Source organism: Pristiophorus japonicus, chromosome 4 (genome assembly GCF_044704955.1).
Source record: "Pristiophorus japonicus isolate sPriJap1 chromosome 4, sPriJap1.hap1, whole genome shotgun sequence".
NCBI lineage: Eukaryota > Metazoa > Chordata > Chondrichthyes > Pristiophoridae > Pristiophorus > Pristiophorus japonicus.
In genome coordinates, this window is record NC_091980.1 from 266,624,180 (window position 1) to 266,649,032 (window position 24,853).

Below are 24,853 nucleotides of genomic sequence, written 5' to 3' on the forward strand. Positions count from 1 at the left end.
GAGCAAGATTAATTGCAATACTATTCCTGAGTGGTATTTAACTCAGTACTGGTTATTTATATTAGTGTCACAATGTAAAAGGTGAAATCTCAATAAACTAGGCAGCACAGAGCATAGAATTCCTTGGAGGTGCTGGCAAACTAATGATTAAAAACATACTCGTACACAAGATTTTCCTATACAAAATGAGAAAACAAAAGGCCATAATTTACATTTGGTCTATACAGTAATCTTACTGTTTGGTCTTGTTTTGTCTGGATCTATGTTCCTTAGCCTTTCGTGTAATCGTTCATCCTTCTTTACATGATCATTGTGATTATGGTCTCCTTGTTCCTCTGAATGACACTGTTGAACTCCTTCCTGTTTCCTTTGCTTCATTTTATCCCGAGCTGATTTTGACATGGCGATCTTTTAAAGAAAGAATATGCATTATATAGAAAAAATAAACTTGCATTTATATAGCGTCTTTCACAGCCTCAGGACAATTAAGTACTTTTGAAGTGTAGTCACTGTTGTAATGTAAACACTGCAATTTGCGCACAGCAAGGTCTCACAAACAACAATGTGATAATGACAAGATAATCTGTTTTTAGTAATGTTGGTTGAGGGATAAATATTGGCCAGGACACTGGGGAGAACACCCAACTCTTCTTCGAAATAGGGGTGTGGGATATTTTACATCTACCTGAGGGGGAAGAGTGCAGCACTCCCTCGGTACTGCACTGATGTGTGCGCCTGGATTATGTGCTCAAGTCTCTTGAGCTTCTGACTCAGAGGTGAGAGTCGTACCCGAGCCACGGCTGACACTTATTGTACCTCATATCATGGCTCAGAAATGTCCCAAAGTCTTCTCGTATAATCAATTGCTTTGGATTGCAGTTGTTGTTAGGTGGGTAAATGCAGCAGCTATTTTGTGCACAGCTAGGTCCCCAAATCGCAATGACTGATCAGCTATTCTGTTTTTGGTGGTGTTTATTGAGACAAATATTGACGAGGGCACCAAGGGTGCTGAATTTTTTTTTGTTTTAACATCCACTAGACCACATAGATGGAGTCCCAATTTAATGTTTCAACCAAAGGACAGTACCTCAGACAACAATCCTTCAGTACTTTACAAAAGTATCAGAGTAGATTATGTGAAGTCTTGCCATTGGGCCTGAACCCACAACCTTCTGACTTATAGGTAAGAATGTGAACAGTCAAGCTGATACTCCTTGCAAAAGATAATGCATCACTTCAGTTTCAAAATCCATTACTTTTCAGTCACAGGAAGATCATCATAATTCTCATCTTTGGGGTATTTGGGCAGAGTACAGTATTACATTTACACTATTTATAAACAAAGAGTTTTTATTCAAAGACCAGCATCGCCGAAACCTGAATTTAAATCTATTAAGCACTGATAGGATAAAAGTTCTCATTCTATTGACTATATTACAATTGTAAAATAAATACATTTTAGTCACAATAAGTTCCTTGTGGACATGATTCTACAAGATAAAAAGCTCATAATTTGACTCACTGAATTGTAAATAGCAAGGCCACAAACTTGGCTCATACAGAATGACTGCTCTGAGATTGAAGTTATTGACAAATTAATCAGGCAGCAGTTAAGGTCATTTAGCTCTGCATCAAATCTAAACTGAGAATGCTTGATGAGTGCAAGCATAAAAGTATTATATTTTAACATAGTGAAGTGTATTACTGTACATGAACAGATCAGAAGTGTTCACTTCTTGACACCATAATGACAATGTAATACTTTGCTTGTATTCCAACCCTTTTATTTGAAACTTGATCACCTCCCATCTGTCAAATGCTATTGTAACAGTTACCTCTCTTTCATTCTCTGGAGCATCAAAGCCAGCTTGGCTACTTTGATGTACAGCCCTTCCATATATTCCTGAAGGAGGATCCATTGTCTTTAGGTCACATGTATCATCCCCACTATCAAGAGACGGGATTATGGCTTGGCTGTAAGTTAACTGAACTGACTGGGGACTTCCAAAGACTCCTTATGAAAAGGAAGCAGAAAAAAAATTGGCAAAGAGCTATCTTATTTTGAAAATTGCAATGCATGTCAGTACAACAACTAAATTCCAATTTCACCAATTTATAAATACCAACTCAAAAATAATCCAATACGAGTCAAAAAATGAACTATGGAAGAATTTTCATAGAATTATAGCATCCTAATTATTGACAATCTGGGCGGTCTTGTATAGCTCCGACAATGCAGCACTTTCATTGAATAGAATTCAGAGATTTTTCAATATTGCATTCGGAGAACATGAAAATGAAAAACTGCTCAATAAACCTACCTTTTCCTACAATAACTACAGAGTCCTCAGAGAGCCCATTTCCAGAATTGATATCATGGTTGTTCATCTGCTGCATACTGAAAGTAGATCCTGTCAGTCCTAAAACAGTTATTAGTTGGTTTAAAACAAAAGAAAGAACTTGCATTTATATAGCATCTTTCACAACTGTAGGATGTCCCAAAGTGCAGTCACTGTTGTAATGTAGGGAATCTCGGCAGCCAATTTGCACTCAAAATCCCACAAACAGCCAAAAGATTCAGATAATGGGACCGTCTTCTAAAATTATTTGCACCTGCAATGTGAGATGGGCTTCCATTCATTCAGCACACCAGGGTCTCTGGCTAAACACTTAATGCAGGTCTCAAAGCTCTCATACTGAGATTTAGGAGTGGTGGTGGAGGAGGGGGTGGGGGATTGGGGAAAGAGAAGACTCCTTATTTAGTAGTTTTGATTGGCAGCTCATCCAACTAATCCTTAGGAGAGAGCGAGCTCAGGGTGGGGCAGAGGCTTATTAAGCTTTTGGCTTCCTTTTTCTCTCTGTAAAGGGTCTGCAGCAGAACTGAGTTTCGAACAGTCAGTGAAAGGAGGAGAATATTCATTTTTCTAAAGATAGTCAATGATACCGACTAGCAAACTGAGATAGGTTCATATCAAGGGTAAAGTTTGTCATAATTTATTATTTCTGATGTTACAATGAGCGATAGGAAATAGATAAAACTTCATGTTAAAATACTATTCTGTTCATTAATGTTTTTACGTAAAATAAGCCAGTTTGTTGGTTTACAATTGATTTTGTCTAACTAGAGAGCTTATTGGGCTGCCTTCCAGAAGGCGGCAGCCCAATATCTGAACCCAATACACACACATCCGAGATCATAATATCAAGTACACCCAATGAAAGAAAATGCTCCCAATGAAAGAAAAAGCTATGTTATCGTTTGACTAGATTTTGGGTAGGAAAGGTATTTTAGAGGATGCAAGTTCTGCTTACAGGAGTGACTGGTGACACTGAACTCAAGAGAATATCTTGTGCATATCCAAAATTTAACACTGCAACAAGCAAAAGTGACGAAATTTCAATTTACAGATTTTAAAGGGTAAAGATAACCTTTAGGAATATTAAATTCTTTGAGAGATTAAATGAATTTAAATATCTGACAATAAGCAGTAATTGATAATACTTCTTTTATAGCAGCAGTATTGGAATTGAGTGAATATTCTCAGATGTTTTATCATAAAACAAGCTGTAATCCAAAATCATGTTCATCTATGAACTATTATTTACCATAGGCAGTTTAATTGTGAAATCAGCTGCAATTCCTCCCATGGAAAATAATTAGCATGACTTCATTTCAAGTTAGTACTTTTTGCACATTCTACAATGTTTATATAGAATTCTAAATCATTTTCAAAAGGAAATGATTGCATTTTCTTCTACTGAACTCATCCATAAGTTAGTCATTCATCATTTTATTTAGCTTCATCTAATTTACAATTTCAACTGTATGATCGGCAGCATCTTGATGTACAAATACAAATATTCAGAACACAATACATTCTTCATACAATTGTACAATTTTGACTTGATGTGATCACAATGCAGCCTATAAGCACAGAAGATGTCTTAGCAATAGAAATCTCACCACAGTTTGAAAAACAGATTACATTTTTTTAAATGGGCAACAATTACTTAGAACACAAGAACATAAGAAATAGGAGCAGGAGTAGGCCACCTGGTCCCTCGAGCCTGCTCCGCCATTTAATAAGATCATGGCTGATCTGGTCATGGACTCAGCTCCATTTCCCTGCCCACTTCCCATAACCCTTTATTCCCTTATCGCTCAAATATCTGTCTATCTCCACCTTAAATATATTCAATGACCCAGCCTCCACAGCTCTCTGGGGCAGAGAATTCCATAGATTTACAAACCTCATAGGAAATTCCTCCTCATCTCAGTTTTAAATGGGCAGCCCCTTATTCTGAGACTATGTCCCCTCATTTTAGTTTCCCCTATGAGTGGAAATATCCTCTCTGCATCCACCTTGTTGAGCCCCCTCATTATTATCTTATATGTTTCGATAAGATCACCTTTCATTCTTCTGAACTCCAATGTGTACAGGCCCAACCTACTCAACCTATTTTCATAAGTCAACCCCCTCATCTCCAGAATCAACCTAGTGAACCTTCTCTGAACAGCCTTCGATGCAAGTATATCCTTCCTTAAATACGAGACCAAAACTGTACGCAGTACTCTAGGGGCTCAAGTTTCGGGCCGCGCCTAGAATGGCGTGGCCCGGAGAGCCACGCTTGATTTCCATGCTCAAAAGCGCGTCAAAAACTTACGGAGCAATTCTCCAATTCGTAGCAGCTTCCTTCCAGCTCGACGCGGCGTGTAGAGATCTGCGGGGGGACGGGGCCAAAGCGTGGCGCCGATTGTGAGACTGCAGGGGGGCGGGGCTAGGTCGGAGAAGATGATGTTGTGCCGGCAGCCCTGCACATGCGCGCTGGAGTGTGCGCGCATGTGCAGTGAGAGACAAATATTGGCACTCGGCCATTTTTAAAGGTAAATGAGGAAAAGTGCTGATTTGTTTTGTGGAGCTGTGGAAAGGCTTGTGAGTGAATTTGTGATTTTTTGTGTCTGAAGGAGTGCTTTTAGCAGCACTGTTTAAGAAATCACCTGCTGAAATCAGTGAGTGCTGCTTTTTGCTGCTAAACTTCCAGAACAAGTGCTGTATAGGTGCATACAAAATAAGGACTGTGTGTTTTGAAAAATCGGAATGTCAATTCAATACAGCAATGGAACAACGTCCACCAAAAACAAAGAATTTCTTGCATGAGGAAGTGGAGATATTAGTTAACGTAATTGAGCAGAGATGGCAGGAGTTGGATACCAGCAACAGCAATAAAAGTGCCACCCAAAGAAATGAAGAAACGCTGGAACCAAGTTGCAGAAGATTACTGCGCAGTGCATACCATTAGATCTGGAAGCCAGTATAAAAAGAAATGGCATGACCTTGGTCAAGTAGGCAGTGTAAGTAATATTTTCATATTTTAATGGAATCGTAATTGTAAATATGACTATCTGTATGTCCTACCCTGCAGAAAGACGCATTCTGTAAAAAGTTATATTTTAATCTTTGCAGAAGAAATTGGCCAACAACAAAAGGGAAAGAATTCGAACAGGAGGTGGCCCGCCAAATTTGCATCCACTGACATCCTTGGAACAGAGGGTAGCTGATATGATGAGTCGTACATGGAGAAAAGCAATCAGTACAGCAGAAACTGGGCCCGCACGCGAGGAAGAGGGCAAGTCCTGAAAATGCATCGTGGCCCTTCAAATCAACCTGCTGCCTGGCCTGCTATGTGTGAAAGCACTCATGCCACCCATCCTGCCCCCTCCTCTGCTGCTAAACATTTGACTGTTCTGATATATTTTGCAGAAGATGATGATGATGATGCCAACCCTAAAGATCCAGAACAAGAACCAGAAGAACCAGATGCTGACGATCCAGACTGGCTGCAGGCGGCGATGACTGAAATGTCTTCAGGGGAGACCTTCCAACTTAATATTTATGAGCCCACATTAACGGGCATCAGAGTTTCAACCCCTTGCAGAGGTTCTGGTTCCACCTTCCATGGTTTTGATTCCGACATTGCGGGTCCCACTGGTGCTGCTGATATAATGGAGCAGTTTACACCCACTGACCCACCATCCCAGCCCATGGCTCGCACTCGAGTGGTGCCGGATGCAAGACCCAGGCTCGCACCATCCCAGCCCACAGCTCCCACTCTAGTGCTGCCTTTTGGAACACCGAGCGTTCCACCGTCCCAGCCCGCGGCTCCCAGTGTAGTAGTGCCGCGAGGCAGACCCAGGCAGAGGAGAAGGAGATTGGAGACACACTCTCCTGAGATGCAGCGTGCAACAGATTGTGGCATTGGGTGTGGAGACCAATGAGCTTACCCGATCACTCGTGGGCAGCGTCAGTACAGTGGGTGAAGAGGTGACAGTACTGACGGGAGAAATAGCAGTAATGACACGGGAAATGAGGGAAGAAATGTCCGAGGGAGTGCAATCGACGGCACAGGCCATCTGGGAGGGCCTGCAAGTGACGGCACAGGCCATCAGGGAGGGCCTGGGTGAGGTAGCTGCTGCAATAAGGGCACACAGCTCGGCCAATCAAGTGACACCCCCATGAAGAAGTGAACACTCACCGAGATGTGGATGAGAGATGGTTGCAGCCTTTCTTTGCTGCTTTTGTTCTTGATGTAACTGTAGTAACGTTTTTCAAATTGAAATTGTTTTATAAGTTTTGTAACTTTACAACTTATAAGTGATCTTAGGGTTTTTAAGTGATCTTATAGTGTAAATGCTCTCACGTAACTTTTTTAATTTTGCACCTAAAAAGTGATCTTGAAGTTTTAATGATCTTAAGAATGTAAGATTTTTCACATTGAAATTGTTTTGTAACTTTACAAGTTTATAAGTGATCTTAAAGAGTCATTTTAAAAAGTAAAGTGGGATACAACAAATATTTTATTACACTAATGTTAACTTTTCAATAAAATATTTTTTCATTAAAACTGAATCATGTTCCATTAACACAACACAACATAAGAACAACTCCAAAAAATCTGCAACAGTTGTCGCAGAGCCCTCAGGCATCAGTAATTGAAGCGTTCACGGATGAACTGCTGGCGTAGGGCTCGAGCAATCGTTAAAGGAGCACGATGGACCGCCCTCCTCCAACCTTGTGCTCCGGCACCAGGCACTTGCATGCTTTCCTGATTGTCTTCATCATCCTCATCCTGCTCTTCCAAATTACTATCTTCAGGCACTGGCCCCTCATGTGGGTCTTCTGGTTCCACTACCAGCTCCTGCTGCCTCATGATGGCTAAGTTATGCAGCATGCAGCACACAACAGTGAAGTGACCGACAATCTGAGAAGAGTATTGCAAGTGGCCTCCGGAATGGTCCAGGCATCGGAAATGCTGTTTCAAGATGCCAATAGTCTTCTCTATGATGCTGCGCGTCGCAATGTGCGCCATGTTGTATTGATGGTCAGCTTCCGTCCATGTTACGCATAGGGGCGTCATGAGCCAGGTGGTCAGGCCGTACACTTTGTCTCCCAATAGCCAGCTCTGCCCTTCTGGCTGCTGCTCAAACATGTCAGATATAACGCTGTCGCGTAGGATGACCGCATCATGGGTGCTGCCAGGACATGATGACATGATGCGTTGATTGTCGTCACACACTGGCTGCACATTAATGGAGTGGAAACCTTTTCTATTCCTGTACTGCTCGGAATCCTTCACAGTTGCTCACAAGGCGATGTGGGTACAATCAATGCAGCCCTGTACCTTTGGAAAGCCAGCAATCCTGGAGAATCCCACAGCCCTGTCATGCATTGCTTGTGCAATCATTTGGAACTTGATGAAGCCATTCCTCCGCGCATACATGCAGCCGTGACCTGGTAAACGCAGGCATGTATTACATGTTGAGCGATGGCGTACACATCTCCAGTTGTAGCTTGAAACAATCCCGAGGCATAGAAGGCAAGTGCAGTTGTTACCTTCACTTCTATAGACAAGGCAGTCGGCGTTCTGCTTCTGGGCTGCAAATCTGCTCTCAGCATATCACAGATCTCAACGACAACTTCTCTGCGGAAACGCAGCCTTTTGACACAATCAGCCTCGCTCATGTCCAGGTACGAACGCCTGGCTCGATATTGCCGACGTGGGTAAGATTTCCTGCCCATCAGCCTACGGGCTATGACGTTCCTGGTGCGGTGAGCTCGAATCAATTCTCTCCTATGCAGTGAATTGATGGCGAACCATTGCATAATCTATGGTGTTGATAATGCAGCACCCATACTTGAATTACAAATTTTATGTTTAAACTTGCTGGCTGGCTGGCTCTCCCTCCCAGTACTTTGCACGCCTCCCCTGTCTCCTGGCCAAATGGCCTGCAGCCTATTAAAATAACTTTGCAGCTCTGGAGGCTGCTGTGCTGCCGGTGTATAGCCCGATCGAACCATGTCCCGCCCGTCTCCTGGCCGAATGGCCCAAATCACTGCACAGCTCGGGAGGCTGCTGTGCTGCCGGTGTGTGGCCCGAACGAACTGTGTCCCGCCCCTGTCTCCTGGCCGAACGCCCTATAAAAATAACTTTGCAGCTCGGGAGGCTGCTGTGCTGCTGCTGCTGCTTCAGACAGATAGGAAAATTTAATTTTTTAATTATTTGCTTTATTTATCATTTATTATTCAGGATTGCTCTTTATTTGTAGAAGTGAGACTGTTAAATGCTTGTAAAATTTAATTACTCCCCCCCCTGCCCCTCGTTCCCTACGCTCGATTTGTAACCTTCTGAGCGTACAAAAATCTACACGTACTCTATTCTAAGTTAGTTTGGAGTAAGTTTTTACTGCCTAATCTTGCAAAACAGGCGTAAGTGGCTGGATACGCCCCCTTTTGTAAAGAAAAATCTGTTCTACAATGAAACTGTTCTAACTCACTAGAACTGGAACAAACTAAATGCCGAGAATTGCAATTTCTAAGATGCTCCATTCTAAACTAATTGCTCCAAGAAAAAGGAGCAACTCAGGCTGAAACTTGAGCCCTAGGTGTGGTCTCACCAATACCCTGTACAGTTGTAGCAGGACTCCTCTGCTTTTATACTCTATCCCCCTTGCAATAAAGGCCAACATTCTATTTTCCTTCCTGATTATTTACTGCACCTGCATACTAACTTGTGTGTATTTTGTGGTCCCTCTGTACTGCAGCACTTTGTAATTTTTCTCCATTTAAATTATAATTTGCTTTTCTATTTTTTCTGCCAAAGTGGATACCTCACATTTTCCCACATTATACTCTATCTGCCAAATTTTTGCCCACTCACTTAGCCTGTCTATATCCCTCCTCACAATTTGCTTTACCATCCATCTTTGTATCATCAGCAAACTTGGCTACAATACTCTCGGTCCCTTTATCCAAGCCATTAATATAGATTGTAAATAGTTGAAGACCCAGCACCGATCCCTGCGGCACCCCACTAGTCACTGTTTGCCAACCGGAAAAGGACCATTTATCCCGACTCTCTGTTTTCTGTTAGTTAGCCAATCCTCTATATTACCTCCAACCCCGTGAACTTTTATCTTGTGCAGTAACCTTTTATGTAGCACCTTATCGAATGCCTTCTGGAAATCCAAAAACACCACATCCACTGGCTCCCTCTTATCCACCCTGCTCATTACATCCTCAAAGAACTCCAGCAAATTTGTCAAAAAACCATGCTGACTCTGCTTGATTGAATTATGCTTTTCCAAATGTCCCGCTACTGCTTCCTTAATAATGGACTCCAGTATTTTCCCAACGACAGATTTTAGGCTAACTGGTCTATAGTTTCCTGCTTTTTGTCTGCCTCCTTTTTTAAAAAAAAAATGGGGCATTACATTTGCGATTTTCCAATCTGCTGGGACCACCCCAGAATCCAAGGAATTTTGGTAGATTACAACCAATGCATCCACTATCTCGACAGCCACCTCTCTCAAGATCTTAGGATGTAAGCTATCAAGTCCAGGGGACTTGTCCACCTTTAGTCCCATTATTTTACCGAGTACTACTTCATTAGTGATTACGTAATACAATTACATCCCAAATTAATATTGTATGCTTGGCTCCACATAACACTATCACAAAGCCACAGTTTAAAATGGTTTTCAAACAAATTTTTCAACTATTCCCAGAATCCAAAATGCACACACTTAACAGCAATATTGTGAATAAGGATGGTATTGTTAAAGCAAAGATGAATGTCATTTTTATGAGTTATAATAATCATGTATAAAAAATGTTAATTAACTATTACAATTACTGACAACCATTTGCAAAATAAAAGCACCATTTGTACTATATATAGCTAAGTGATACGATATTTAATTTATGTATCAATAATGTATAATGAAAAATTATGCATCTGTAGATCTATATGAAAAATATCTTGCATAAATAACTATACTAACCTCTTGTGGATTTATTACTAGTTATATTTTTTTGCTGCTCTTTGGATTGAAATTTAGAGATAGAGTGAGGCACTTCATTTTGTTTCTCCTCTTCAGAATCTGGGATACCATTTCCATAAGTCATGCGTTGACCAACAATACTCACGTCAGAAGTTGTTCTATCATGAAAAGTTACTCCTGTTTTAAAAAAAAATAGTCATTAGTGCAGGCAGCATTTTATGTTATTTTCAGTCCCTCTTTTTTATAAAAAGGATTTTTTCCGCTTTCTTACAAATGCCATATTTCATGGTCAAGGTGCAACATATTCACAAGCCCCTCAGAATATCGTGACCCTTCCTTCGCTCCTTTTACTTACACACTGTGCAGATCAGAAGCTAACCATAGGGGTGCATTGTGGGGAAGAACCAATAGGAGGCACTCTGGTAACCAGACCTAGTATCAAGTCCCAAGAACACTGCTCGAAATAACACCAAATATCATATACCGTATACTGTTTAATATTTATAGATTTATATTTATTAAATCTTATAGGTTTGTATTTACATTTTCTGTTGCATGTGTATTAAAATGCAAATACAAAGGATATACTTTTATAAAAAATAAAGCAAATACCATAGGAATCTCAAGAAACCATGGAGGGAACATTTTGGGTGGTTGGATTTAGTCAGGTCCGCTCACAGTTTATACATCAGAATTTGCCTGTTCCTCGCTGGGTCTGGTCTATGTTGGTTTTTAATTCAGCTAAATTAGTGATGAATTATGACTAGGAAGACTTCAAAAACACATTTCGACCAGGTTTAGAATAATTTGGTTTACCACTTTCTATAATATAGGAATAAGACAAATTTGAGTTTGTCTGCAGTTTTGGAGGTACTTCACTCAGGAATTGAATCACATACAACTGTGAAAGTATTTTGCCTCCGCCTCCCCAGTAAAGTTTGGTTAAGTCAAATCTACCTCTCCTCTGCCTTTCAACACAATTAACCACTTCATTCTCCTCCAATCTATCTGATCTGCAGCAATGTTCCCACTTTGGGTGTGCATCCTTTTTAAGGGGCCGCGCGACCCATTCAAAATACCGTGTATGCGTGGTTTTTCCTGCTGAAAAGCCAGCTGCATGGAATGCCCAAAGCGTTGTGTGGCCGCGCAGCTTAAGGGGAACATTGATCTGCAGTCCATCTCAATTGGTAGTATCCTGTTACATGTAATGTAGTGTCTCCAATCTAACAGCTGATCCCACAAAAGTAGGAGGTTTAGCACAGAGAGACGACTGCAAAAGACTTGGGGAACATATACAGGTTAGTAGAATGAGTAGACAAGCGACAGATTCAATTTAATGTAGAAGTAGTATAGTGGTTACATTACTGGACTAGTAATCCAGAGGCCTGGGCTAATGATTTAGACAATGTGAATTCAAATCCCACCAGTTTGAGAATTTGAATTCAGTTAAAAAATCTGGAAAGCTGGTTTCAGTAAATAAAAAGTAACCATGAAGCAGTCAGATTGTTGGAAAATTCAACTGGTTCACTAATGTTCTTTAGGGAAGGAAATCGGTCTTACCTATATGCAAATCCAGTCTCACACAACTGCCCACTGAAGTGACCTAGCAAGTCACTTAGTTTTATCAAACCGACAAGAAGAAGAAAAAGAAGAAATCCAAAAAGACCACTTCGCTGCAACCTACGCATCGACTCAAGACACAATGAAAGCACATCCAACCCAGTTGACCCTACAAAGTTCTCCTCACCAACATCTGGGAATTGGCACCAAAGTTGGGAGAGCTACTCCACAAACTAGTTAAACAACAGCCTGACAGTCATACTCAGAGAATCCTACTCATCAGCCAATGTTCCCATGAGCAGTACAGACCCACCTGAGGCAATATTGCTGATGATACAAAGATGGGTGGGAAAGCAAATTGTGAGGAGGACACAAAAAAATCTGCAAAGGGATATAGACAGGTTAAATGAGTGCGCAAAAATTTGGCAGATGGAGTGTAATGTGGCAAAATGTGAGGTTATCCACTTTGGCAGAAATAATAGAAAAGCAAATTATAATTTAAATGGAGAAAAATTGCAAAGTGCTGCAGTACAGAGACCTGGGGGTTCTTGCGCATGAAAAAGTTAGTATGCAGGTACAGCAAGTAATCAGGAAAGCAAATGGAATGTTGGCCTTATTGCAAGGGGGAGTATTAAAGCAAAGAAGTCCTGCTACAACTGTACAGGGTATTGGTAAGGCCACACCTGGAGTACTGCGTATAGTTTTGGTCTCCGTATTTAAGGAAGGACATATTTGCATTGGCGGCTGTTCAGAGAAGGTTCACTAGGCTGATTCCAGAGATGAGGTGGTTGACTTATGAAGATAGGTTGAGTAGATTGGGCCTATACACATTGGAGTTCAGAAGAATGAGAGGTGATCTTATCAAAACATGTAAGATAATGAGGGGGCTTGACAAGGTGGATGCAGAGAGGATATTTCCATTCAAAGGGGAAACTAAAACTAGGGGACATAGTCTTAGTATAAGGGGCCGCCCATTTAAAACTGAGATGAGGAGAAATTTCTTCTCTCAGAGGGTTGTAAATCTGTGGAATTCTCTGCCCCAGAGAGCTGTGGAGGCTGGGTCATTGAATATATTTAAGGCGGAGATGGACAGATATTTGAGCGATAAGGGAATAAAGGGTTATGGGGAGCGGGCAGGGAAGTGGAGCTCAATCCATGACCAGATCAGCCATGATCTTATTGAATGGCAGAGCAGGCTCGAGGGGACTGCTCCTATTTCTAATGTTCTTATAATATATAGTCAGGTGGGAGTGAACCTGGGAGTACTCAACATTGACTCCAAATTCCTTGAAGTTTCATGGCTTCAGGTTAAGCATGGGCAAAGAAACTGCTGATTACCATCTACCACTCTTGCTCAGCTAATGAATCTGTACCCCTCCATATTAAAAAACACTTGGAGAACTTATTGTGGGTAGCACAGGCACAGAAAGTACCTTGGGTGGGGGACAATGTCCATTACCAAGAGTGGCTCAATAGTACTGACCAAACTGGCCTAGTCCTAAAGGGCATAGCTGCCAGATTGGACTCCCATCAGGTGGTGAGAGAACCAGCACGAGGGAATAATCTACTTGACCACGACCATCTACCCGTCACAGATGCATCAATCCATGATGGCATTGGTAGGAGTGATCACTGCACAGTTCTTGGATAGACCAAGTCTCATCTTCCCACTTTCCATCGGATTGTGCGGCACTACTAGCTCGCTAGGCAGGATAAATAAAAACATCTAGCAGTTCAAAACTGGCCATCCATGCGATGCTTTGGGCCATTGGCAGCAGAATTACATATCTTCACAATCTGTGACCTTATGACCCAACAGCACCAAGCATATCTGAAATCCATGTGCTAACCTGGTGAAGCTACAAAATAGGGCTACATGCTTGCTGAACAGGGAAAGCAGCATGGTAGAGACAAAGCAAAACTATCCCACAACCAATGCATCAAGTTAAAGAACTGCACCCTGCCACATCCAGTCATGAATGGTAGTGGACAGTTAAGCAACTAACAGGAGGAGGAGGCTCCATAAACATCCCGATCCTCAGCTACAGGGATAAGCATTTGATAAGGGACTGCAATAGTCTAGTGGATAAAAGCTCTGCCTGAGGTAGCACTAAGCCATACAAACCCAAACGATGTCAAGATGTGATTCCTATTTTGTACTGAATTAGCCAAAATCTGCCAGGGCAGTACTTAAGGGTGCTATATATAAAAGGCTTCATTGCCAAGGTTCCTGCCTCTGGTGACAATCCAGTGGTTCCTGTAGCAGAGGAAAATAAATGAGGAGGAAGCACGAGAACACATGAAAAGATGTGATGCTCTCTAGAAACTAATAGATTACCAACACACACTTTGCAGTGTCTGTGAAGAATGGCCAATCAGGTGAACGAGGGAAGACTTCCAATGCATGTGGGGAGGAAGGAAATAAAATTGGCAAGAGAAATGAAAATAATACAAGATGAATAAACACACATCCCAAAACACTATTGAAACCAAAGTCCCAATTGTAACCTAACCCATGTGGCAGAAACAGCGGAAGTTTGAGTTGGGTGCCAGTTTTACACCTGCCTGATTTTACGTTTCATTAACTTCGATGGAGCGTAAAATCGGGCAGGATATAAAACGGGTACCTGAACCAAACAGATGGATTAGGTTAAAAATCAGGGCTCATGTTTCTAAAGACTGTGCAGGTGAATACATGCTGCAATATGATACAGTTTTCTGAGTCACCTACAAGCATGCTTGAAGTGGTACAATAATTACATTTTAAAACCTACATCACACCTCTGGCTTGCCTTGTAATTTCTTAAGTAAACAAATAATTCATTTTAAAAAGTGGTACCCGAGATGGGGTTGTATTCCACTGGAGATGGCCTGGCCTTTCCTGATGGTATTCGACATTGACGTGATTTGGATCCTAATTGGGAACAACCATCAGACCTATTGAAACCACAATAAACCAGTACATCAAGGAGTTTGAAAGATCAATGCAAAAGTTTTAAGATATATATCAAAGAGATATTCAGTTAAACCTAGTACCTATAGCTAATAAAATTATTGGTGCTAGTTTAAAATCATTTAAATATAGCTTTTAGTAATCACATTACCACTGCAACGATAGTGTTTTCACAATGAACTGGCAAGAAAGTTCTGCAAAGCTCAAGATGGAGAAAATTATCAAATAAAGAAAGCTAGAGGGTAAATAAATTTAAAAAATGAAGATGAGGATATAAAGCAAAAGTAAAAATAAAAATAAAGCAAATATCAATAGAAAGACTGGATGTGCAGACCACAGTAAGGTCCATTAAGCTACTGCTGTAGCATCCACTTGTTTGGTGAATTGAAACTGAAACACAGACTAGGAAGATGGTGATGGTTTCATTGCTGGTCTTTACTAAATTAGCTCAATTCAGCTGGAGTGGTGGTAGGGGCTAATACAATTGACTTCATTGCCCTGGGAAAGGGAGGGGGAAAATCCAGCCAGGTTTCCCACTCTGGCTCGTTATCTAAATAGTCCTGCTGCACAGTGAATGTGTGTGGACAGCTGGTGGGAACAGAATAGTATTGACTGTTATCCTCGCCACAGTCAAATTGCTTGCTGACACCCACTGTTCAGGCTCAGGTTGCCTAGTTGGGCATGAATGGCCAGTGGCTTTTGTGGGAATTGTACCCTTGCGTGAGTCAACAACATTAAGAGCGGGGGGGAATTCTAAGGTGGAGAAAAAGCTGTTGCTGGAAATAAAGCAAATCTGTATTGCTAAATGTGCTGGGACCTTCAGTTTAAACTCCATGGGCTGGAAATTCCCCAAACTTGTGCCCGTTCTTTTGCCGATATGAACCAGGAACTTAGTCTTGCGTCGGTGGTTTTTAAGTATCGTTGGGGAGCGGACTGCCGTCGTGCAAGACTCGAAAAGGCACATTTGCCTAAAATTTGGCTCGCAGTGCACGACGACGAAAAAAAAACTGCTTGGGAAAAACCTGCGTTGCAACCCTTGGAACAGCAGTAGGTATGAAGACCTGCAAAAAAGGTAAATTAAAGTTTTATTTTTTAATTCTTTTGCAGCAATTCGATAGTTAAGTGTCTTGTGAACGTTTAATGATTTTTTTGGGGGTAATCTTTTTTTGTTGGTGTTTTCGCCCCTCCTTAGGCCCAACTCGCAGCGGTATCGGCCTCGGAGAAAAGCTGCAGAAAATTTGCGGTTTGCGTCACGAATCCTCGTGCAACGCCGATTTTTACTGCGGGGCACAGTTTATCCCGAATGTTTGGCCTCGGAATCATAGTGGACTCAGTGGTATTTTTGGCGGAAAAATACTGCTATGACCAAAAATGGAATTTCTAGCCTTATCTATGGAGAAGAAACAAATATAATTTATGACAATCATTGAAATTCTTTCATAGAAACATAGAGCCTGCACTACCATTCATGGCTGATCATGCAACTTCAGTACCCCATTCCTGCTTTCTCTCCATACCCCTTGATCCCTTTAGCCGCAAGGACCACAGCTAACTCCCTTTTGAATATATCTAATGAACTGGCCTCAACAACTTTCTGTGGTAGAGAATTCCACAGGTTCACAATTCTCTATGAGTGAAGAAGTTTCTCCTCATCTCGTTCCTAAATGGCTTACCCCTTATCCTTAAACTGTGACCCCTGGTTCTGGACTTCCCCAACATCGAGAACATTCTTCTTGCATCTAACCTGTCCAGTCCAGTCCCGTCAGAATTTTATATGTTTCTATGAGATCCCCTTTCATTTTTCTAAATTCCAGTGAATATAAACCTAGTCAATCCAGTCTTTCTTCATATGTCAGTCCTGCCATCCTGGGAATCAGTCTGGCGAACCTTTGCTGCACTCCCTCAATAGCAAGAATGTCCTTCCTCAGATTAGGAGACCAAAACTGTACACAATATTCAAGGTGTGGCCTCACCAAGGCCCTGTACAACTGCAGTAAGACCTCCCTGCTGCTATACTCAAATCCTCTCGCTATGAAGGCCAACATGCCATTTGCCTTCTTCACCGCCTGCTGTACCTGCATATCAACTTTCAATGGCTGATGTACCATGACACCCTGGTCTCATTGCACCTCCGCTTTTCCTAATCTGTCACCATTTAGATAATAGTCTGCCTTCCTGTTTTTGCCACCAAAGTGGATAAGTTCACATTTATCCACATTATACTGCATCTGCCATACATTTGCTCACTCACCTAACCTGTCCTGTCACCCTGCAGCCTCTTAGCATCCTCCTCACAGCTCACACTGCCACCCAGCTTAGTGTCATCTGCAAACTTGGAGATATTACATTCAATTCCTTCGTCCAAATCATTAATGTATATTGTAAATAGCTAGGGTCTCAGCACTGAACCTTGCGGTACCCCACTAGTCACTGCCTGCCAATCTGAAAAGGACCCATTTATCCCTACTCTTTGCTTCCTGTCTGCCAACCAGTTCTCTATCCACGTCAATACATTACCCCCAATACCATGTGCTTTAATTTTGCACACTAACTCTTGTGTGGGACCTTGTCAAAAGCTTTTTGAAAGTTCGAATGCACAACATCCACTGGTTCTCCCTTGTCCACTCTACTAGTTGCATCCTCAAAAAATTCTAGAAGATTTGCCAAGCATGATTTCCCTTTCATAAATCCAAGATGACTTGGACCGATCCTGTCTCTGCTTTCCAAATGCGTTGCTAATACATCTTTAATAATTGATTCCAATTTTATCCCCACTACCAGTGTCAGGCTAACCAGTCTATAATTCCCTGTTTTCTCTCTCCTTTCTTTTTAAAAAAATGGGGTTACATTAGCTACCCTCCAATCCATAGGAACTGATCCAGAGTCTATAGAATGTTGGAAAATGACCACCAATGCATCCACTAGTTCTAGGGCCACTTCCTTAAGTACTCTGGGATGCAGACTATCAGGCCCTGGGGATTTATCGGCCTTCAATCCCATCAATTTCCCTAACACAATTTCCTGACTAATAAGGATTTCCTTCAGTTCCTCCTTCTCGCTAGACCCTCGGTCCCGTAGTATTTCCGAAAGGTTATTTGTGTCTTCCTTAGTGAAGACAGAACCAAAATATTTGTTCAATTGGTCTGCCATTTCTTTGTTCCCCATTATAAATTCACCTGATTCTGACTGCAAGGGACCTACATTTGTCTTCACTAATCTTTCTCTCTTCACATATCTATAGATGCTTTTGCAGTCAGTTTTTATGTTCCCTGCAAGCTTACACTCATACTCTATTTTCCCCCTCTTAATTAAACCCTTTGTCCTCCTCTGCTGAATTCTAAATTTCTCCCAGTCCTCAGGTTTGCTGCTTTTTCTTGCCAATTTATTGCCTCTTCCTTGGATTTAACACTATCCCTAATTTCCCCTGTTAGCTACGGTTCAGCCACTTTCCCCGTTTTATTTTTACGCCAGACGGGGATGTACAATTATTGAAGTCGATTCATGTCATCTTTAATGGTCTGCAATAGCCTATCCACCATCAACCCTTTAAGTATCATTCGCCTGTCTATCCTAGCCAATTCACGTCTCATACCATCAAAGTTACCTTTAAGTTCAGGACCCTAATCTCTGAATTAACGGTGTCACTCTCCATCTTAATGAAGAATTCTACCATATTATGGTCACTCTTCCCCAAAGGGCCTCGCACAACAAGATTGCTAATTAATCCTCTCTCATTACACAACACCCAGTCTAGGATGGCCAGCTCTCTAGTTGGTTCCTCGACATATTGGTCTGGAAAACCATCCCTTATACACTCCAGGAAATCCTCCTCCACCGTATTGCTACCAGTTTGGTTAGCCCAATCTATATGTAGAATAAAGTCACCCATGATAACTGCTGTACCTTTATTGCACGCATCCCTAATTTCCTGTTTGATGCCATCCCCAACCTCACTACTACTGTTTGATGGTCTGTACACTACTCCCACTAGCGTTTTCTGCCCTTTGGTGTTCTGCAGCTCTACCCATACAGATTCCACATCATCCAAGCTAATGTCCTTCCTTACTATTTCGTTAAGCTCCTCTTTAACCAGCAATGCTATCCTACCTCATTTTCCTTTCTGTCTATCCTTCCTGAATATTGAATACTTCATTTAAAAGAGTACTTTATATCTAAGCATTGTCAAATTTAATAGCCAATTTTTTACAAATGCTAAAATGTTCATCCACACTGGAGAGATATTGATCCTTACACTAATTTACTCATCTGGGTACAAACAGGCTCTAAAAACTGTAGAGATTATCTGCTCATCAGCAACTCTTCACAGCTGGATACATTTTTACGAATCAAAGGTTGATCTGCTTTACTCCACGACATTATCAATTCTATGATTAGCTGTGAAACTAGCTTTTAGAACCAGCAATTTTTTTTGCAAAACAATTGTTTTTCTGAAGTCGCTCCAAAATAAATGGTGAATGTCAAAAAAATAAAAAGGGTGTGAACTCTTCCAGCAACACTGATAAATTAATTAATCCGAGTGCTAGGTTGGGTTAATAGGATGACTGAATATAAGCATTTAATTTCCAATTAAAATGGTATTTACAGTGCATATTTTAGTCCAAAAGGCTTACATTATTGTAGTAAAGCTACTCCCGATATTGGAGTACCTGTGTGCGAGCTGAAAACAATTAAGTGTTTAGACCAGACAGACAGGTGTTTCCCCAACACACAAAGGTAATTTTAAAAAGTTAGAATAGATAAATTGGATCAGATTAGGTTAAAAATACAAAATTCAAGTTAAATTTAAAAAAAGAAAAGAAATGTGAAGCAAGTTACAAAAGGAAGTCAAGATGAGCAGAAACACTTAAAATAATTGTTGTGTTTATTTTTGTAATTTAGGGCTAATAGTAAAGATATATTAGAGTTTGGATAGCTTTATTAATGTAGTATATAAATTGTTTCTTTTGTCAGCACAGTGCAAGCTATAAACCTAAAAACAGGTGGAAGATTCCTGCAACTGCCAGCAGTCTAAGTTGTGTCTACCATATCACCCATCTTTGAGGCATCACCATGAAGAACAAAAACAAAGGAGGAAGAGAGAAAATAAAACATGGTTGAAGAGTGAAATGAAATGATAAAATAAAGAGCAACAAGATATTGGTAGGATTAATTTGGTTGTACTATGCAAACTTTTCGGCATTATTAACTTGTGAAAACACAGCCCTCTCAAAAATAGATGAATTTGACAGTGTATATGTATTATTAAAAGGCACAATGCAGAGATTGAGAACCCAGTAATAATGAATACTGTCAATTTTATTACTTACATTTTCTTGCCACAGGGGCTTAAAGGCAATGGGGAAGTCAAAGACTCCTGGCTGTAAACATCACTTTCACTGTAAGTGCTTGCGTAAGGCGATGAAGTACGTGATGTGGAATCCACACCAAGTTCCAGTTTAAGGGCGGAGTCTGGACTCTCAACATCAGATGCACTGTTGCTCAGTTTAGCTCTTTTCTTTGCAGCACTATTTCTCAAAGACTTCAAGGCACTCATCATCTGTAAGAAATAAGAGTATATCAATTTTGGTAACATAAAGTAAAACCTAGAATAGCAGTCTCACTCAGAAGAGGAGCTCTAACCTGCAGGTTTACTTGTGTGTGAGGCATTCAGAATTTCATGTTGAGAACAAGGCAATTCAACAAAAAGATTAGCAAGGCAGCTTTTTGTACATCAAATACAACATTAAAAAAATTGACTTGAGAGTATTTTGTTTGGGATTTTTCATTGCCTAATCTCCAGAGTTATAATCTATAATTGGATGATCTTCCTAAATCAGGAAGATGAGATGTGGTCCAAACCCACAAACACTATCAACACTGCTGTTTAGTTAACTCACTTATGAAATGGACTACAGTGATACAAGTGACTCCTTTGCCCCTCAGACATTTCTTAACTCAATCTATTCAGCTTAGTTTCCAGGGAAAGCACTATTAAGTCATTTGACATTGGAAATTGGACTGCAGTCTTTTAGTTGAAATCCTACTACACTGGCAGTTTTGCATGTGGTTGCTTAGAAGAGAATTTGTTTGAATCATTTTTGTACATTAAAAGGATGCCGTGGCCATTTTTCCTTACCTTCACTGCAGAATATTTAATCTCACTCCATGAAAATACCCCAGTGCCCTGCAGTATTCACAACCGTAGGCATGCAATCTGTTCTGAGACTCTAAATGGCTGGTAGAAAACATGTAAATGGTGCAGCTGAATCTCTTTTCCCCCTATGATTTCAGTTGCTCTCTAAGTAGCTCAGAGATATCCCAGCTAGGACTGAAAACATGCAAAGGAGAACATGCCATAGCATTCTGTGACACAGTACATTAGTTCATAGAATTCTTGCCTTCGAGTCAAAAGACAGACAGACTTACATTTATATAGTGCCTTTCATGATCTCAGGACATCCCAAAGTGCTTTACAGCCAGTGAAGTACTTTTGAAGTGTAGTCATTGTTGTAATGTAGGAACTGTGACAGCCAATAATTGCACAACAAGTTTCCACAAACAGCAATGTGAGAATGACCAGATAATCTGCTTTTTAGTTGGTTGAAGGATAAATATGGATCTGGATACCGGGGAGAACTCCAGTGCTCTTCTTCAAAATGGCATCATAAAATCTTTTAGCTCCCACTGAAAGGGCAGACAGGATCTTGGGTTTAACGTCTTATCTGAAAGACGGCAGCTCAGACAGCCCCGCACTCCCTCAACACTGTACTGAAGTGTCAGTCTGGATTTTGTGCTCAAGTCTCTGGAGGAGGACTTGAACGCACAACCGTCTGACTCAGAGGTGCGAGTGTTATCACTGAGCCACGGCTGAGATTTTTGATGACTGTTGGTTCAAGCCCCATACCAATGTTTGAGTTCAGAATTTAATTGACATTCCTCTGTAGCCCTGACTTTATGGTATATTGTTAGAGGTGCAGTTCTTTGGATGAGATCATAGAAATTTACAGCATGGGAGGCCGCCATTTTGGCCCATTGTGTTTGTGCCAGCTGACAAAGAATTATCCAGCCTAATCCCACTTTCCAGCTCTTGGTCTGTTGCCTTGTAGGTTACGGTACTTCAAGTGCATATCCAAGTACTTTTTAAAATGTGGTGAGGGTTTCTGCCTCTAGCACCCTTTCAGGCAGTGAGTTCCAGACTCCCCACCACCCTCTGGGTGAAAACATTTCCCCTCAAATCCCCTCTAAATCTCCTACCAATTACTTTAAATCTATGCCCCCTGGTCCTTCCTATCCATTCTAGGCCTCTCATAATTTTATAAACCTCTAAGATATTAAGCCAAAGTGTTTTCTGCCAGTTCCAGTGGTTTAGGTAGACATTAAAGATCCTATATTATTCAAATAACAGGGAGTTCTCCCAGTATTCCGACTATTATTCCTCCCTCAACTCATGCCACAAAAACAAAAACTTGATTAACTGATCATTCATCTGTTTTGTTTTTGGAAGATAGCTGGCACAGACTAGCTGCTGCCTGTGCTTCTGTACTTGAAAATATTTGCTTGTGGTGAAGTGCTTCAGATATATGTAAGCATTTACATTTTCCATGCTTTATCTTTTACTATGTGAAACTATGTATATAATACAGAATAAGTTTAATCTTTTTGAAACATGTGTACACTAACCTCTTCATGATCTGTTTCGTCTTCGTTGTTGTCCAATGAGGAAAGATCCAATTCCAGATTTTTGTCAACAATCTTTGCTTCCTCCCATACTTCCTCTGATTCTGCTTCATTTGTTCCTTTTCTATTCTCATATGTAACTACTTCTGCTTCAACCACTGGACTTGTACCCCTTGGAATGGGAGGAACAGGCTTTGTAGTGTTGAGATCTCTCCGAGATGATGGTGACCTTACCAATGCAGGTTTGAGTGATATGGGAGAACGATTTTCTTGTGAGCTGTCTCCTGGATAACCACAGTTAAGTAAATATACACAACATGATATGCAAGATAGTGAACTAACTGAAAAATATAAGTGACAGGAATATTTCTGTTCTATTTTACTATATTTAAATAAAAAGATAATGCAAGTAGAAACATTACTGGATCTCCAAATTCTTCATATCAACTAATCACTACAATCCTTTCACTAATGCAAACTCTTCCGAGGGAGAAACTTACTACAAAATACAGAGCACAATCTTTAACTTTATTCAGACATTTAGGACTTGCAAAGCTGGAAATGCAATGCATCTTTTGCCACCTTCCATGCAGATGGAAGTTTTACATTTTAATGGTACAACACATTCAGCAATGTTGATGAAATGGTATTGGTATTGAACATATGTGTCTGATAGTAGAACTATAAATACACTATAGAAAACAGCAATTTCATTTCATAGAAACATAGAAAACATAGAAAATAGGTGCAGGAGTAGGCCATTCGGCCCTTCTAGCCTGCACCGCCATTCAATGAGTTCATGGCTGAACATGCAACTTCAGTACCCCATTCCTGCTTTCTCACCATACCCCTTGATTCCCCTAGTAGTAAGGACTTCATCTAACTCCTTTTTGAATATATTTAATGAATTGGCCTCAACAACTTTCTGTGGTAGAGAATTCCACAGGTTCACCACTCTCTGGGTGAAGAAATTCCTCCTCATCTCGGTCCTAAATGGCTTCCCCCTTATCCTTAGACTGTGTCCCCTGGTTCTGGACTTCCCCAACATTGGGAACATTCTTACTGCATCTAACCTGTCTAACCCCGTCAGAATTTTAAACGTTTCTATGAGGTCGCCTCTCATTCTCATTTCTCATGGTAAAATTAATTAAAAAACAAACGAGTGCCTAAAAGCAAAAGCCTTGCTGAAAAGTTCAATGCTACTAATTTTCTGATTGGGGTTATATCCGACAGCAGCCCACTTTTGCAGTGTTAAAGTAACAATCAAAAAATCTAGACTTAAGTACTTAGCCTCCATCATTAGAAATTTAAGATCAATGTTATTTTGATTATGAATACTCACAAAGCAGCTTAGTCATGTGAAAAAATAATGCTGTTGTATGAATTTCATTAAATAAAATAACACGTACTCTCACACCTCCTAGTCATTCTTAACCTCTCTGCAGCTTTTGACACCAACCTCCCCTCCGCTGCCCAGCTTGGTGGGACTACCCTCTCTTGGTTCCACACTTCCCTATCCAATTGTAGCCAAGGCATCTCTAGCAATGGCTTGTCTTCTCACACCCAGCAGTTATCTCAGGAGTCCTTCAAAGATCCATCTGTGACCCCCACCTTTTCCTCAACTACGTGATGCCCCATGGTGAAATCATCCAAAAACATGGCATCAGCTTCCGTAAATATGCTGATGACATGCAGCTTGACCCCTCCACTGCCTCTGCGCTGTCAGACTGCTTCTCCAATATCTAGCATTGGATGAGCCAGTATTCAGGCTAATGCCCAAGCACAAAGATTGTACACCGCACTATCACCTCTATCCTCCTGCCTGGCCACTGTCCCAGGTTGAACTAGACTGTTCGCAACCTCAGTGAACTTGTCCTTACCAGATTTCCATATGCACACTTTCCAATATACAGCAATCATGAGCAGGAACTCTGGCGGATTCTTCCCTTGTGCCCACCCTTCCTCAATTCAGCCCACAGTGATCAAGGCTAATTTTACTATCCATATTGATGCACCAGCTGAGATAAAACTAAATCACTATGGACTAGGAATAAAATCTGGAACCTTCCTAGCATGCATATCTCAGTACCACACCACATAGTGTATTTACCCATTGAATGATTGGGGAACCCTGGATTGAGAATCCTACTGCAGTAATTTCTACTGTCAAATGTCAGAATATCTATTTTGGGAAAGTTCAAGGCTGTGTAAATAGAAGTAAAAATGAAAGAAAAGGTCAATAGATGTCTCTTGATATCTATCATATACATACTTATCAAGCCTACTTATGATTGATAGCTAGATGTACTGGGAGCCAGTAGGTA

General features: G+C 40.9%; 1 protein-coding gene across 7 annotated transcripts in view; it reads right to left on the bottom strand.

Moving 5' to 3' along the window:
• Nucleotides 1–24,853, bottom strand: part of LOC139263395 (TOG array regulator of axonemal microtubules protein 1) — a 175,165-nt gene that overhangs the window by 53,643 nt on the left and 96,669 nt on the right. For 6 of the 7 annotated variants that reach the window (XM_070879430.1, XM_070879427.1, XM_070879426.1 and 3 more), the window contains 7 exons: nt 22,533–22,813; nt 20,180–20,409; nt 14,739–14,836; nt 10,340–10,516; nt 2,322–2,420; nt 1,836–2,014; nt 237–408 (listed from right to left, as the gene is read on the bottom strand). In XM_070879430.1, the coding sequence (XP_070735531.1) occupies nt 237–408; nt 1,836–2,014; nt 2,322–2,420; nt 10,340–10,516; nt 14,739–14,836; nt 20,180–20,409; nt 22,533–22,813 (1,236 nt within the window). The remainder of the gene's footprint in view (nt 1–236; nt 409–1,835; nt 2,015–2,321; nt 2,421–10,339; nt 10,517–14,738; nt 14,837–20,179; nt 20,410–22,532; nt 22,814–24,853) is intronic. The other variant, XM_070879425.1, reaches the window with a different exon arrangement.